The sequence below is a fragment of the Antechinus flavipes genome, chromosome 4 (assembly GCF_016432865.1).
Source record: "Antechinus flavipes isolate AdamAnt ecotype Samford, QLD, Australia chromosome 4, AdamAnt_v2, whole genome shotgun sequence".
Classification (NCBI taxonomy): Eukaryota; Metazoa; Chordata; class Mammalia; order Dasyuromorphia; family Dasyuridae; genus Antechinus; species Antechinus flavipes.
This window is the reverse complement of record NC_067401.1, coordinates 127,446,943-127,462,624: the sequence shown is the minus strand read 5'-3', so window position 1 is coordinate 127,462,624 and position 15,682 is coordinate 127,446,943. Positions and strand designations below refer to the sequence as shown.

Sequence of the window (15,682 nt, the reverse complement as noted above, 5' to 3'; positions counted from 1 at the left end):
TATATGACCAGTGTGTGTCAGAGATAGCATTTAAGCCTTTACTAGAATAAAGGACTTCCAAGTATTCCTGATGAAAATATTAGTGTTAAGCAGAAACTTTGAAATGTAGATACAGTCAAGAGAAACAAAAAGGAAAATATAATTGAGCAGTTGGAAAGGTGTGTAAGTGATTTTTTAAAAAAAGTATTTACATTCTAATAATGGAATAACATTTCTCCCTTCAGAACCCTAGAATCTTCAAGAATCACAGATGGAGTTAAATATGTCAAATGAAAGGCTCAGAGATTTCTGTTGTTGTTCTATTTTTATGACATGTAGCAAACTATAAGGAAAAGGGAGTGAAAACTTACTAATTCTACTAAGTGAGTTAAGTAACTAGAAGAGTTGATGAACAATGAAGAAAAACAATGGAAAACAGGTGTTACAAGCTCATTCTTCTATGAAAAGGATCACTGAGAATTGAATATAGACAAATACACACACAGACACACATGGTCACATAAACATAAACAAAGGATTTGTAGAAATATTTAAAACCCAACAAGGTGAAAGGAAAACAGAGCGAGGAGAGAGAGAGGCTTGAGGAAGAAGATAGAATGAGAGGAGAAACAAGCCAAAGAAATTTCAACTTCAGCTTGTGGCTCATAAATGTGAGAATCTAAGGCAAAGGAAAACTAACAAGCAGTAATCAGAGTCTAGGAGAAGAGAGCATGTATATTAAAGTGGAAGATTACTTCAAATACAGATCACTTCTGTGAATCATGACTCTCTTTTATGACTATCTTCTTTTTGTAAAAATCCAGTGACGAGGAAAAAATATGAGGCCATATAAAGAAAAACTTAAATTTACAATCATAGCCATAAATGTTAATGAGATGACCTCACCAATTAAATGGATGAGGGTAGCAGAATGGAGTATAAAGAATCATTTAAGAATATGTTGTTTACAAAGGAACATACTTAAAACAAAGATTCACATGGGGTGGGGTTGACCAAAGCATAATTTATTGCACTTCCAAATTTAGGAATAACGATGGTTAACACATACATACACATACACACATACACATACAGAATGAGAAAGAGAGAGGGAGAGAGAGAGAACTAAAAGAGATAAACCAGGAAAGTACATTATGCTTAAAGTCATCCTAGAAAATGAAATAATATCAACACTTAATATATTTGCACCATTACCATAGTATCTTAGTACTTTAAAAAATTTTACTCAATTATGAGTGATAGCTAGCAAAATGATAATAAATGGGTTTTGTATGATGCTCAAACAAAAAAAGTTTTTTTAAAATGTAAAAACCTGAATAGAATATTAAAAAATAGATATATTAGCTGTCTGGTGATAAGAATAGAAATGAATATACAAATTTCTGAGTTGTTCATAAAACTAACAATAAAAACTAGAATGTAAAAGCCTCAAAGAAATATAAAACAACAACAACCACCCTGAAATATCAGACATATTCTTTAGCATACATAGGTATAATCAGGATTTTTTTTAAAGTTCAAACTTTAAAAATGCAAAAGACTAAATAATTTAAAACTGTTGAATTTATGCTGAGCATGCAGCATTTTTTCATTATTAGGGACATTATCGATACAGAATGACAAATTAATAAAAATAACAAAAATCATATGACTACAACAATACATGCAGAAAAAAAACTTCTAACAAAATATAATGTATATATGTATATATGAACTTTCTTTTAATATGGTAAATAGAGCTAGCATGATCTGTGATAGTTAAATGCTAGAAATCTTTAAAAAAAATATCAAGGGTAAAGCAAGTATGTACATTATCACCACTATTAGTTGATTATACTTTTTAAAATGTTAGCTCCAGCAATAAAAAAAGTAAATTGAGGGGCAAAAGCATACACAACAAGAATGATTAGTTTTGTAAATGATAAATAAGAAATCAATTTGTTCAATGACTTTAGCAAAATAGAAGAATTTAAAATAGATCTATAGTAATCATCAGCCTTTCTGTATGTTATCAAGAAAATCCAGTAGGAAAACAAAGCAAAATTGCAATCAAATTAGCTATAGAATAACTAAAATATTTGGGAATTCATCTATTAAAACAGGCATATAGTACTTATATGACTATAACTAAAAATGCTCTTCATGAAATAAACACAAATAATTGGAGATATATTGAATGCTCATGATTGGGCTATTCTAATATAATCACATCAATGTTACTTAAAAATTTACTTTGCAATGGGTACCATTCAAACTACAAAAGGGATACTTTTGTAGGGCTTAAAAAGTGTACAACAAAAATTCCTCTGAAGGAACAAATCAAAATTTCAAGGGAAATATTTAAAAAGTTGGAGGACAGCCTAGCTATACTGGATATTAAATAATATCATAAATCAGTAATCATCAAAGCCATTTGGTATTCCTCATAAAACAGAAAAATTGACTACTAGAATAGGAATTATATACAAGTTCAAGAAACGAAAAAATACAGTGCTTAATAAATCCAAAGATCCTAATACTATGGTAATGATTTACTATTTGATTAATAAAATATTGGAAAAACTAGCAGTTGGTAATAAATCAGAGTTCTTCTGACATGTTAATATCTTATACTGCTTATGAAAATAAGCTTCACATAGACATATGATAGATATGAAAGCTCAGCTCAGATAAAATAAACAGAGAAATAAGGAATGATATCACAATTAGATAATAGAAAATCAATCAAATAAGGGATAGAGGTTATCACAGAAAATAAAATGGATAACTTATTATATGAACTTGAAAAGTTTTTGGTATAAACAAAACAGATGTAGTTAGATTTAGAAATGTAGGAGGAATAAATTTCTGCTACTTGTCTGATCAAGGTCTGACATATAAGATATAAAGGGAACTAATTCAAATATATAAGACTAAGAGCTATATCCCTATAGATAAATGATAAGAACACAAATACTTGTGATAAGAAGAAAATCCACCCATTGATAACCATATGAAAATAAATGATCCAAATTATTAATATAAAACAACTCTCTGATTTTACCCAATGCCCATCAAATTGTCAAACGTCAAAAAAAAAAAAAAAAAAAAAGACAACTGTTGAATTCTTGTAGGTGATGTGGGAGGATAGACACATGAATGTTTAAGCTACAGATTGGTTAGGCCATACCAAGAAGGGATTTGGAACTATACAAAAAAAGTCATTAAACTATGCTTATTTTTTTTGATCTGGTCAATACTACTACTACTACTATTATGTCTCAGAGAAATAGAATAGTAAAAGGATCCATATTACAAAAATATTCATTGTAGTACTTTTTATTGTAGCAAAGAACTGGAAACAAAAGTTGTACCCATTAATTGGGAAAATAACTCTCTAAATTATGATATATAAGTATAATTTTAAAATATGATAGGCATAGTTTAAAGGAAAACTAGGAAGTTTTGTATGAAATGATGAAGTGAAGATAGTAGAAACAGGAAGGAGAACAATTTATACAAGGACTACAACATTCTAAAGAAAAGAAATTTTGAAAGTTTTAATGATTCTAAACAATGTAATGAACAATCATCACTCCAAATGACAGATAATGAGGCATGATACCCACTTACTAACTGAGAAGGCATGGACTAAAGGCTCAGAAGAACAAGAATTTCCAGAAATGGTCAATTCATGATTTTGTTTTGTTTGGCTATTCTTATCATTTACAAAGAGGACTGAGGTATTTTTATTGTTTTTTTTTTTTTTTTATTAGAGGAATACGAATTAAAGAGGTGCTAATAATAGTGATAAGACCCAAAAATGAAAGAAAAAAGTATCAATGTAAGCTTTAAAAAGCATACAAGATCAGAGACATGAAGAACAACTTTATAACTTTGTTGAATGTATTGTGTCCTTAAAAATGGTTTTACTAGAAATTCAGAGTATTATATATACTTCATCATTTCCTCCTCTTTCTGTAAATATTCATATTTACTGGTCACAAATTCACAATAGCAAAAAAATTCTCACTTTGTAAAACTGGAAACACTGTACAATTGTGTATGTATAAACTAATGATAATTATTATAGGATTATAAATGTAGAGCTAATGGGTCTTCAAAAGCTTTCTAGTATAATTCTCCACTTTACAGATGAGAATACTAATGCCAGGGCAGCTAGCTGGCATGGTAGATGTAATGTCACAGGAAGACCTGGGTTCAAATTGATATCAGACACATACAAGTTTTGTGATCCTGGGCAAATCACTTATAATAATCCTAATTAGGGTCATCAAGAGTAGGAAAGGATTGAATGCAAAGAATGACAGAGACTAAGACCCAGAGAGACTGAATGATTTGCCTAAAGTCACAGAAGTTGTAAGGGTCAGAAATGAAATTTGAAATTAGGTATTCTGACTACAATGCTAGTATTATTCCCCACTAGTAATAATACTACTAATAAAAAATTTTGATGATTTTTATGAAAATGTTTTGCTTAATTTCACAAATGTCTTCTTAATGGGGTGGGGGTGGGGAGGAAGGGGAGAATCTGGAACTCAAAGTTTTAAAAACAAATGTAAAAATTGTTTTACATGTAACTGGAAAAAATAAAAATATTAAATAAAAAAACTGAAGGAATCTCTTCCAATTAAGGTTAAATTTTCATGTTATATAGCAAGAATATGGTATATAATGGACAAGTTGTTTTGTCTGAATCAAATGTGGTAACTATTCTACAGCTAGAAGATCTTTTCCCGCAGCTGGAAAACCCCTCTGAGCAGCTGTCACAAATTCACAATAGCAAAAAAATTCTCACTTTGTTAAACTGGAAACACTGTACAATTGTGTATGTATAAACTAATGATAATTATCATAGGATTATAAATGTAGAGCTAATGGGTCTTCAAAAGCTTTCTAGTGTAATTCTCCACTTTACAGATGAGAATACTAATGCCAAGGCAGCTAGCTGGCATGGTAGATGTAATGTCACAGGAAGACCTGGGTTCAAATTGATATCAGACACATACAAGTTTTGTGATCCTGGGCAAATCACTTATAATAATCCCAATTAGGGTCATCAAGAGTAGGAAAGGATTGAATGCAAAGAATAACAGAGACTAAGATAAGATCCAGAGAGACTGAATGATTTGCCCAAAGTCACAGAAGTTGTAAAGGTCAGAAATGAAATTTGAAATGAGGTATTCTGACTACAATGCCAGTATTATTCCCCACTAGTAATAATACTACTAATAAAAAATTTTGATGACTTTTATGAAAATGTTTTGCATAACTTCACATATGTCTTCTTAATGGGGTGGGGGTGGGGAGGAAGGGGAGAATCTGGAACTCAAAGTTTTAAAAACAAATGTAAAAATTGTTTTACATGTAACTGGAAAAAATAAAAATATTAAATAAAAAAACTGAAGGAATCTCTTCCAATTAAGGTTAAATTTTCATGTTATATAGCAATAATATGGTACATAATGGACAAGTTGTTTTGTCTGAGTCAAATGTGGTAACTATTAGCTAGAAGATCTTTTCCCACAGCTGGAGAACCCCTCTGAGCAGCTGTTTCAGGAGAAAGAATGAAACTCCAAACAGCACAGAAGAAAACAATCTCTGCTCCTTTCTTTCCCCTCACAGATTCTACATTTTCAGCCAGATATGTTTTTATTTCATTGTGGATTCAGAAGCACTTCCACTCCATAGTCCTCCCTCTTCATGCTCTGCTGGGGAGTCATTAAGTGACTGAAACTGATGACATCTGGATCACAGTCCCAAATCCTACTTACCAAGCTACTAACTAAAGCCATCCAGGGCTTTTGGTCCCCTTAGCTGATGTTTTCTTTCTTTTTTTTCTTTCTTTCTTTTTTGATCACAAGCAGATTATTGCACATCCCTGGAATACACAAGCCTAAGATCTCTGTTTTGAGTAGTAACATAGGGGAAAAAAAGCATTCTACACCTTATTTCCTGTGATTAAGAAAACAAAAACCCAAACTAAATAGCCAAAGGAAAGGTTTTTACCTTTCTTTGTATCCTCCTCACTTAGTACAGTGCTTGGTACACAATAAGTGTTTAATAAAAGCTTGTTGATTTAACTAAAAGTGAAAATTACCCCCCTGTAACTAAATCAAGGATCCTTCAACCCTGGCCTAATTCTCCAACTAAGATTTTATTTTTTAGCATGTTTACACTGCAGAATTGTGTTTCCTCTCCCTGATCTGGTATTTCTTGATAATACAGCAAACTATGCCAATGCATCAATTATTGATGCACAGTGACCCAATAAACCAGCACAGCACATTAGGTTCACCACTTGCCTAGCGACTCACTACACTAAGGGAAAGAAGGAAAGGAGAGAAAGAAGGGAAAAATCAGCAAGATTTATTTGGCTCCCCCAGTGATACTGTGTTCCTTTCAGTGAATCCCTATCTATGCTAAGTAAATTAAAACTGCAAATCATGGAAAACCCGAGATGGGAAAGACCCACCAGTCTCTCCCTGAGTCACATTTCTTCAGACTTAGTCCCCATGTACTAGTTCTGCCCTCCCCCTCATTTCCCAACCTCCCCAGCAATATCCCAAACCTGTCACATGGGAAGGAAAGGGAGGAGGCAGAACACCCCAAAGTGTGGCAATTGTGAATTACAATTATAGTGCCCTCCTGAATGCTGACATAAAAGGATGTAATTGGATAAGCAGCTAGGCTGAGGCAAAGAGGTAGGAGAAGCAAAAACCTTAGCCATTTAAAAATAATGGGTCTTTAAAGTAGGTGTGTATAATACATAAATGTGCAAGGCATAATGCTACATCTCTGTCTAAACAGCTTCATAAAGGGCAAATTAATTCAGGACCTAACTAGGCATTTGGAACCATAACCTAGTTTTCCGTATTAAGCTAATAGCTAGCAATTTTGCTTACACTTTTATTCCCTCATAATACATCAATGATGATTATTTAGTGAATGTGTGTGAAAGGCCATGTGCTCAATACTTCCATTTCTTACTTGAAAACACTCCCCTATCCTTCTATGTCTGTGCTTTAGCTGCTGGTATACCTACGAAAATATAGCTTTAACCATACATAATTAATACGATATACTGTTTCCAAACTCTTTTACATGATGTATATGAACATATACAGAAAGAGATTCTTTTTTTTTTCCAGCAGATCATTATGCATGATCGCCATTAAGAAATAAATGTTACTAGTATATGTATGGAGAAATATGAAGGGGTGACTTGCTAACAAGATGAAGTAAGGAAGGGCTAAATGAATATTAACTAATCAAAAGCCTTAGCAAGACTTTCTACTTATCAGAAACTAAAAAAAAAATACTTATGAGGAAGAAATTGGAGGGGAGGCAAGGAAGAATGTTGGTAGTGGTCTTAGACTTTTTTTTGGCAACTTTAGTGAAATATTTCTGGAAGGAGAGAGTTGAAAAGGAAAATTTGGGGAGAGATATAAAAAGACTGCCTAAATAATTATACATATACACATACACATATATAAGCATTTACACACACACACACACACACACACACAACCATTCCTGAGAGACTGGCTTATAGGTAAAGCTCTTGTTCCCTTACTATACAGATGCAGCAAGAGTAAATACAGAGTGGTCTAGAGAAATGAACATTTTTTTAAAAGACATTATGTATATACATTACTACAACAAAAGCAAATTCTTTGGTCAGAGTATCAGTGGAAAATAGGAGTTAGACTATAGGGTGAGGATGGGGGGCTTCTAACCCCTCCCTGTTTCATATTAGCTGGAAGTGGAGACTGAAGAGCAGGATTTGAGAGTTAGTGTTTTATTTCACCAGGGCTATTATGAGCTCAAGATCCCTAGTATAAGATTAGATCATTCAAGCTACCCCTTTCCTCTGTTCCGATCTGCCTGGTTAGAGGAGCCATGGGTTATTTCTCCTCAGGTCATTGGGGAAGTTGGCTGTATTCCCATTTTGGGGGAACAGGGACCAAGGACATGATTGTAAATGAAATCTACTAACACACAAAGTGGGCATTTTGTAGAGAGAAGAAGCAGTTGTTGAGTAATGGTACCATCAAGTTCTACAGTATTTCAGGGACAGACCACTTCCTCCCATAGCCACCTGAGCAACATTTCATTAATGTTCACTGGTGGATGATCCTCTGCCTTCCCATCTCTCCACACAGAATACCCCTACTTTTTTTTTTTTTTTTGACTACCTATTTCTTTCTATTACCACAGTTCACAACTCCACTTGCTTGAGATTTAAAAGATAAGGCTAGAAAAGCGGAACTATAGGGCAGTAGCTACTGGGAATCCTGGAATGCCACAGTGGTTGTTTTGTGGGCAAGGATGGTGGTGGTGGAGGTTTAGGTAAGATCCTCAGACAGGAACATGCCAGTTCCTGCCTGCTACCTGACACACACACACACACACACACACACACACACACATCCCGCACATGCACCCTTATTCCCCTCCCAACAGTTTTCTGCCGGCATGATCTAATTCCCGCATTCTCTGCAGTCTCTCCAAAGTGACTACATAGAGGGGCAGGGCACTGCGTCCATTTTGCCAGCTTCAAGGCGCTGAGTTTGGGAACTTTGAAGCCCGGGAGACTAAGATTGGGTAAGGGTTGGGGTTGGGGGTGCTGAAGGCAGTATTTAGGCATTAGATTTTTTTAGCCGATAATCAACGGAGAATCATGAGTCACCTTTCTCCTTAACTGTTCTAACCTCCTCCCTAGACCTCAATTCTACCGACATAACTGAATCCCCCCTAGTACTCTCATCCAGCGCTCTTGGGAACAGAAAGGAAGAGGCGCTCATAGTTTTGCAGGTGGGGAATCCCGCATAGCTTCCTACCCCCGAGCGGCCGGGTGCCCTCCCCTTCCCCTTTCACGGGTATTTACCTAAGACAAAATCCATATATTTTTACACTACATAAAAAAATCTTTCAAATCCGATTTGTTCCATACCTGATATGCAGACGATGAAATTGGCTTGAAGGAGAAAAAGCACCTCCCAGACTATTTCCATTCTCCGATTCTCATTCCAAGTGCATCACTCGACGGAAAAAAAAGGGGGGAAGGGGAAAGGGGGAGCCCGCCACCACACACGCACACACACACGCACACACACACACATACACACACTCTCTTACGCGCGCGCACACGCACTCCCACCCCAAAGCCGGCCAGTGACTACCACCCCTAAGATCAATATCTCAGTTTGAATAGTTCCAGCAAATCTCCCCTCGAGCTCGTAGGATCTATTCCCCAGATGTGCTGACACATGTCCAATGTTTCGCTGCCCCGACGGTCTCTCTCCTCTCCTTCCCCGGCTCTCGAAAGCAGCGGCAGAAGCAGCAGCAGCAGCAGCAGCAGCGGCCGCCACCTGAGGCCACCGGCGCCGGACTCTTGTTCCAGAAAGCGAGACCCCAATCCACCAGGCCTCCCAACAAGACATAGACGACAGCCCCCCGCTGGGCCGCGTGGTCGACTGTCTTCCCCTGCACTAGCTCTCTGGGTGCCAGGCGGTCAGCTACAAGTTGCCCTCGAAGTCCGCCCACCTTACCAGGGCATGGTTAGCTTTTCTTCGGGGCTCCTCTCCTGCTGCCCCGAGTATGGAGGGCGGGTACACCATACAGGAAAAGGAGGAGGGAAAGGGAGAAAGGGAGTTGGAGGGGGAAGAGAGAGGGAGAGAGAGGGAGAGAGAGGGAGAGAGGAAGAGAGAGGGAGAGAGAGAGGGAGAAAGAGAGGAAGAGGGAGAGAGAGAGAGAGTGAGAGTGAGAGAGAGAGAGAGGAGAGAGAGAGAGAGAGAGAGAGAGAGAGAGAGAGAGAGAGAGAAATTTGAATGTGACTTGTCATAAATCTCTGGCAGTTTGCAACCTCCGTCTAGCTCTAGGGTTATTTCAGGAGAAGCTTTTTCGCTTCCTCTTTCTCTCTTGATCTCTTTCTCCTTCTCTATGCCTCTTGTCCCCAAGACCCAGGGTGCCCACCCGGAAAGAAAGAGCCCCCGGCACCTTGGACGAAGAATCCTTAGGGAGAGCAAAGTGAGCACGGCCTTGGCTTAAACTCCTTACTTGGGCATATGGCCGTGGCTCCCGAACCACGTACTCCTTATTTATCTATTTGTTTCCCTTGCTTTCATTCGTTTATACATTTATTTCTGCACGGTTCCCCTGCTCCTACACTTTCCTGTCTCCTTCATCACTAGTAATCTCTGAGATTTTCCCGCAATGAAACTGCAGGGGTCGTTCTTTCCTCGCCTATAGCTTGCTGCTTTCAGGGAGTAGGGGGAGGGGGAAGACGGAAGGAAAAGGGGGGGGGAGGGTCTGCAAAAGCAGTGGCGGGGGGGAACTAGGCCAGGTAAGCTCTCTCGCCTGCCCCGACCTCTACTGCCTGTCTCCCCAGGCCTGAGTCCCAGGCAGCTGGACACCCGGATGGAGTTGGACAGGGGGTAGAAAAGGATGCTTTAAGGTTAGAATCAGGGATCATCAGAATTGGAATGAAAATGGGAAGTTTCCTAGGGATCTCGTCTCCTCCCCCGCCAGGGGCATAGCATCTCACCAGAGGGCTCTGGGCCCGGCTACCTGCCCCGTTCTCCCTCCCTCCAGAGGTTCCGATGCAAGCTTTGTCATTTTAGTTTCCAATCTCATTAAAAATAACTTCGCGCGGGTCTGTGTGGCGCCAGAGCCCGGGACGGGACTTAGCCGAGGAGTTGCATTGCGGTTCTCTCCCTGGGCTATGGTTCTTCTGAAATATTGGGATCTCTCTCTCTCTACTCTTCCTTTCTTTTTTTGGTCTTTTTTGCATAATTCATTCCCTGCCCTCTCTCCCCCTCCTACCTCTCTCCCAGATCTCCCTCTTTCCCCCTCCCCCTTTGCAGTTCAGCGCTAGAGCGCGACTTACCCCCAAAGTTCTCCTTTTTCCGGCTCGTAAACCAGGTGTAACTCCCTTCTGCAATCTCCTCCCTTGCCCTCCCCTCCCTCTGCTTCTCCTCCTCCCCCCGAGGGGGAAAATAATTGACCAAAGCTTTTCCAGGGCTGAGTGACCGCGGCGGACAGAGGCAGCCAGCAGATACCGAGACCTGCTACGCGCCGGGGCTGCCCGGGACTGGAGTCTCGGGCCAGAGGGAGGGGCGTCGGAGAGCTGCGGCTGCCCTCCGCTCCCAGCCTCGCCTCGCCTTGCCTGGCTTTTTTTTTTTTTTTTTTTTTTTTTCCGCTTTTTCTTTCTTTTAGCTCTAGCGCTTTCTATTCCTTTGCCGGGCTCCAGGATATACTCCCCGCTGGCAGTGCAGCTTCCACTGAAGGAGATTTCCACACCAAATACGCGCGCGCGCGTGCGCGCACACACACATACACACGCGCGCACATAAACACACACACGAACACAACTAGAGAGCGATTCTCCCGAGTCCCTTGGGGAAAGTGGAAGCGGGAGCTTGCACCGGGGCAAGGAAAGAGATTCCTGGGAGCCTTTCATCATTGCGAAAAGGGGCTGTGCGTGTGTGTGTGTGTGTGTGTGTGTGTGTGTGTGTGTGAGAGAGAGAGAGAGGAGAGAGAGAGAGAGAGAGAGAGAGAGAGAGAGAGAGAGAGAGAGAGAGAGAGAGAGAGAGAGAGAGAGAATGTTATGAGTGTCTGGGAATGGGGAGGCAAGAAGGGTAATTCGCCCTAAGTCAGCAAGTTGGCCGGGGAACATTTGGAAGAAATCCCCGCAATCGGCAATCGGAACAGTTTGAATGAGATGGGGGTGGCAGTGTGGAGGGAAAAAAAAAATGTTGCAGGGGAGGGGAGTAGGGAGAACAGGCTTAAATAGTAGGAAGGTGGGGGAAGTGGGGGGGGGGTGAAGAATCCCAGTAGAGGATTCCTGCAGATATCTCTCTAGCTGCAGCTGCCGTTGTGACCATGGTGGCTGCGTGACAGAGACCGAGACCTACTTCCTTTGGGGGAGGGATGATGAAGGAAAAAAGGGATTGGGTGGGAGCAAGGTTTTGCACGGTCCCCAAATTCTCAGCTTGCTTGTCCGCGTTGCAGAATGTGACGTTAGACTATTTCGCACGAGCGTGGACAAATACACACACACACACACACACACGCACACTCACATTAGCTCTCGCGCACACCTCATAGGGATTTATTTATTTTTTTTTTTTTGCACTTTCCCATTCTGATATCCAAGGAACTTCTGAACGACACTGTCCACATAATTTCAGAATATGTGCGGATAGAGGGAGTTTCTGTTTAGGTGATCACGAAGACATTAACGTGCTTTTCTTAGATATCCCCAATTTCTTAGTTTGCATAGTTTGGGGTTGGAGTAGTCGGGGAGCGTGCCGAGTAGTACTGTACTTGAACTGAGAAGGGCAAAACAGTAAACCCTGGAACTGATGGTGGGGGGTAAGAAAGGGGAAGGGGAGAGGGGATTGCTGGAGAAAAATGTGGAAACTCTGGAGTTTTGCTAATTCAGCTGTTGTCTCCAAGGGAGCAGCAAAGAACCTCTGGTCCAGTTCCCACCCCTTCCCCTCTCATCATCTTTCCCGTATCCCTCATCCTCCTCCCCGCTCCGGTCCCAGTCAGGTGCTTGTAAATGGTAGTATAATTAGTTTGACAATCCTCGGGTTTCAGAAGCTATTAGAAGCGGGTGGGGTTCTTGGAATGCATAAAATAAATTCAGGGTCTTTATGTAGAGTTCCACAACAGCCTCTGAGAAAAAGATGAGACAGAAGAATACTGAGGAGATAACTGAGACAGAGAACTAGGGTTTTCAAAATAAACCACAGGATGTGGTTCTCACTCTCTTTGTGTACCATGGAAGCAAACTGAAGACAATATTTCTGAACAGTCAAGCAAAGGAACTGCAAGCAGGTAACAGAATAAAATTTAACCTCTCAGAGATCTATGCTCATCTGTGGGCTTAAGTATCTCCTTATGAGACAGGATGCTTCATTTTTTCATTATCACACCTTCCTCTCCCATTTCAGATCATTAAAGATTATATGGGTCATTCTAAAATGTCCAGTGAGGACCAGAAACTATCTTTCTAGAAAACATTTATTGACTGTACACATTGAATGAGTATGACTGTCCCCTAAATGTTTGTGTCTAAACATTTAAAGGTATTTATTTAGGCATTTCTTGTGCATGAGGTAAAAGCTAGACTATAGAAAGAATAGGAATATGATTTCATTTGTAATGCAGGAAGGAGAGGTTGTTTCTCAATATAACTCAGCTAATTCTGAGAGACAGTGTGATGTGATAGAAAAAGCTCTGGCCTGGGAGATCAAGAAAGGCCTGTCTTTGAATTTCATATATCTTTGGAATTGGTATGTGATTAATATGAAGTGACTTGATTTCTCTTTGCCTCAATTCACCAAATCTCAGATTTCTCATCTGTAAAATGGGAATAATAAAAGCTTGAAGCCTTTACTGAACAGAATTGTTGTGAAGATCATATGAGATGATATTTGCAAAGTTCATCGCTTTTTACACCACAATCAATTCATAAGCATTTATTAAGTGCTTGGTATTTTCAGGCACTATACTGGTTTATCTAAACTATGCTTAATTCAATGTTTGTTCTGGCTCTTGTGGATGCAAGACAGAGAACCAGCCTCAATGTCAAGGTATATCTGAGTTTTTGTCTCACCTTTGACACCTACTGGCTATGCTACCCTGGGTCATCATGCTAAGATTTGACTATAAGGGGCAAATAGAATACTAATCTTCAATGCTAGGGAGAATTTCCTCACCATGGACTTCCCTGTGTCAGTGAAATCACAGCTCCAATCTCTGCTCCTTTCCTATAGCCCTGCCACTATTTGTATAACTTTGGGCAAATTCAATTGTCTGAGCCTAATTTTTTTTCCCCACATATAAACTGAAGGGACTGAATTAGATGATCATTAATGGTCCTTTCTTCTTTAAATTATGTTACCCTATCATTAGCCAAGTACTAATATGTTGCAATCAACAAAACCTTTACTACCAAAGGTCCTTAATCTTAAAACTTCTAAAATAAAGACAATTTACAGGCAAGGTGTTTTACAAACATCATCTTATTTAGCTTCACAAACAAGTGGACATAGTATAGAGGGAAAACAATTGCACTTAGAGTCAAAAGACTCTGGCAACTAGGTGGCACAGTTGATAGTGTGCTGGATCAGGAGTCAAAAAACTGATCTTCCTGAGTTCAAATCCCATCTCAGATACTTATTAGCTTTGTGACCTTGGGCAAATTGTCTCAGTTTCCTCATCTGTAAAAAGAACTGGAGAAATAAATGGTAAATCACTCCAATTTTTTGCCAAGAAAACCCCTAATGGGGTCACAAAGGGATGGACTTAGAAAAATAACTGAACAAAACCATTTCTGTTCTATGACTTTGGGCAAATTAATTAAACATTTCTAAATCAGTTTCTTCCTCTGCAAAATGGGAACAATATTTTAAAACTACCTAGTTCATGTAGTGATAGTCAAATAAACTCATGTGTGAGTATAAGCATACAATTATTAGAGTTGGAGAAATAAGAAGAATATAAGGCAAATATAAAATTATATAATAATGCTAAGTATACTACCAGAATGGCAGATTTGATGTCCCAGGAAAAAAGGACTTTTGTAATGAGGAATAGTAGTCTGAGACATCATTCCATAGGCCAATGAAATGAATCAAGGATTTGGACTATAGGGTTGAATTCCTGGTCTGGGTAAGTCATACCTCCTTGACATAACATCTCATTTATCCTATCTATATATACATAGCTGTTTATACGTTGTCTACCTCATTAGAATGTAAACTCCTTAAAGGTAGGTACCATGTTTTTGTCTTTCTGTGATTTCCCAGTGCTTAACATAGCAGATGGCTCTCTTCATCCCAGACTACTGGAACTGGCCTCAATCACCTCACTGCTGAAAAGAGCCCTGTCCATTGGAATTGATCATCTAATCTTGTTTTTGCTGTGTACAATGTTTAGCTTAGCATAGTGTGGGGCACACACTAGATACTAATTGGTTACAATTTCATTTTGGTGAGCCACAGATTCCTTTTTTCTAAAATGAGAGCATTGGACTAGATCTCTTAGGTTCATTTTCATTTTAAATTTATATCTTTGCCAGAAAGAACTTCATAAATGAAGCTGAATGTGGATATATTTGCCATTTGTATTTACAGATACCTCATCAAGCCCTAGTACCACAGGTCCTATAGTCACATCAAATACAACATATCCAACTTCTGTATTTTCTTTGAAGATACTGGAATCCTTCTAGTTGCTCAGCTCTAGAACCATTATATACTCTTTACTTTTTATCATCCTCTATATCAAACAATTCGCTAAATTATATTTATTTGTCTCCATAACATCTATCTTCTCAGAACTCTGCTGTTTACCATCATGGTCAAGCTTTGATTATCTCTTCTTCTTATTTAAATCACTTCCCAACTGGTCTCTCTGCTTCCAGTCTCTTTGTTTTCCAAATCATTCTCCATATAGCTCCCAAATAATTTTTTTCCCCTAAAGCTTAAATAAGACCATGTCACTCTCCTGTTCAAGGATCTTCAGTAGTTCCCCATTTCCTTGTGACAATATATAAATCCCTCCAATTTCATTTAAAGCTTTTCACAATATCCAGCCTATTTCCAGATTTATTTAATATAATAACAATAATAGTATTTATGCAATGCTTTAGGGTTTGCAAAGTATT

General features: G+C 38.9%; 1 protein-coding gene across 1 annotated transcript in view; it reads right to left on the bottom strand.

Moving 5' to 3' along the window:
• Nucleotides 1-9,050, bottom strand: part of CA10 (carbonic anhydrase 10) — a 657,942-nt gene extending 648,892 nt beyond the window's left edge. Inside the window, exon 1 of the mRNA XM_051994265.1 lies at nucleotides 8,957-9,050. Coding sequence (XP_051850225.1) covers nucleotides 8,957-9,017 — 61 coding nt within the window. The 5' untranslated portion in view covers nucleotides 9,018-9,050. The remainder of the gene's footprint in view (nucleotides 1-8,956) is intronic.
• Nucleotides 9,051-15,682: the final 6,632 nt, after the last annotated feature.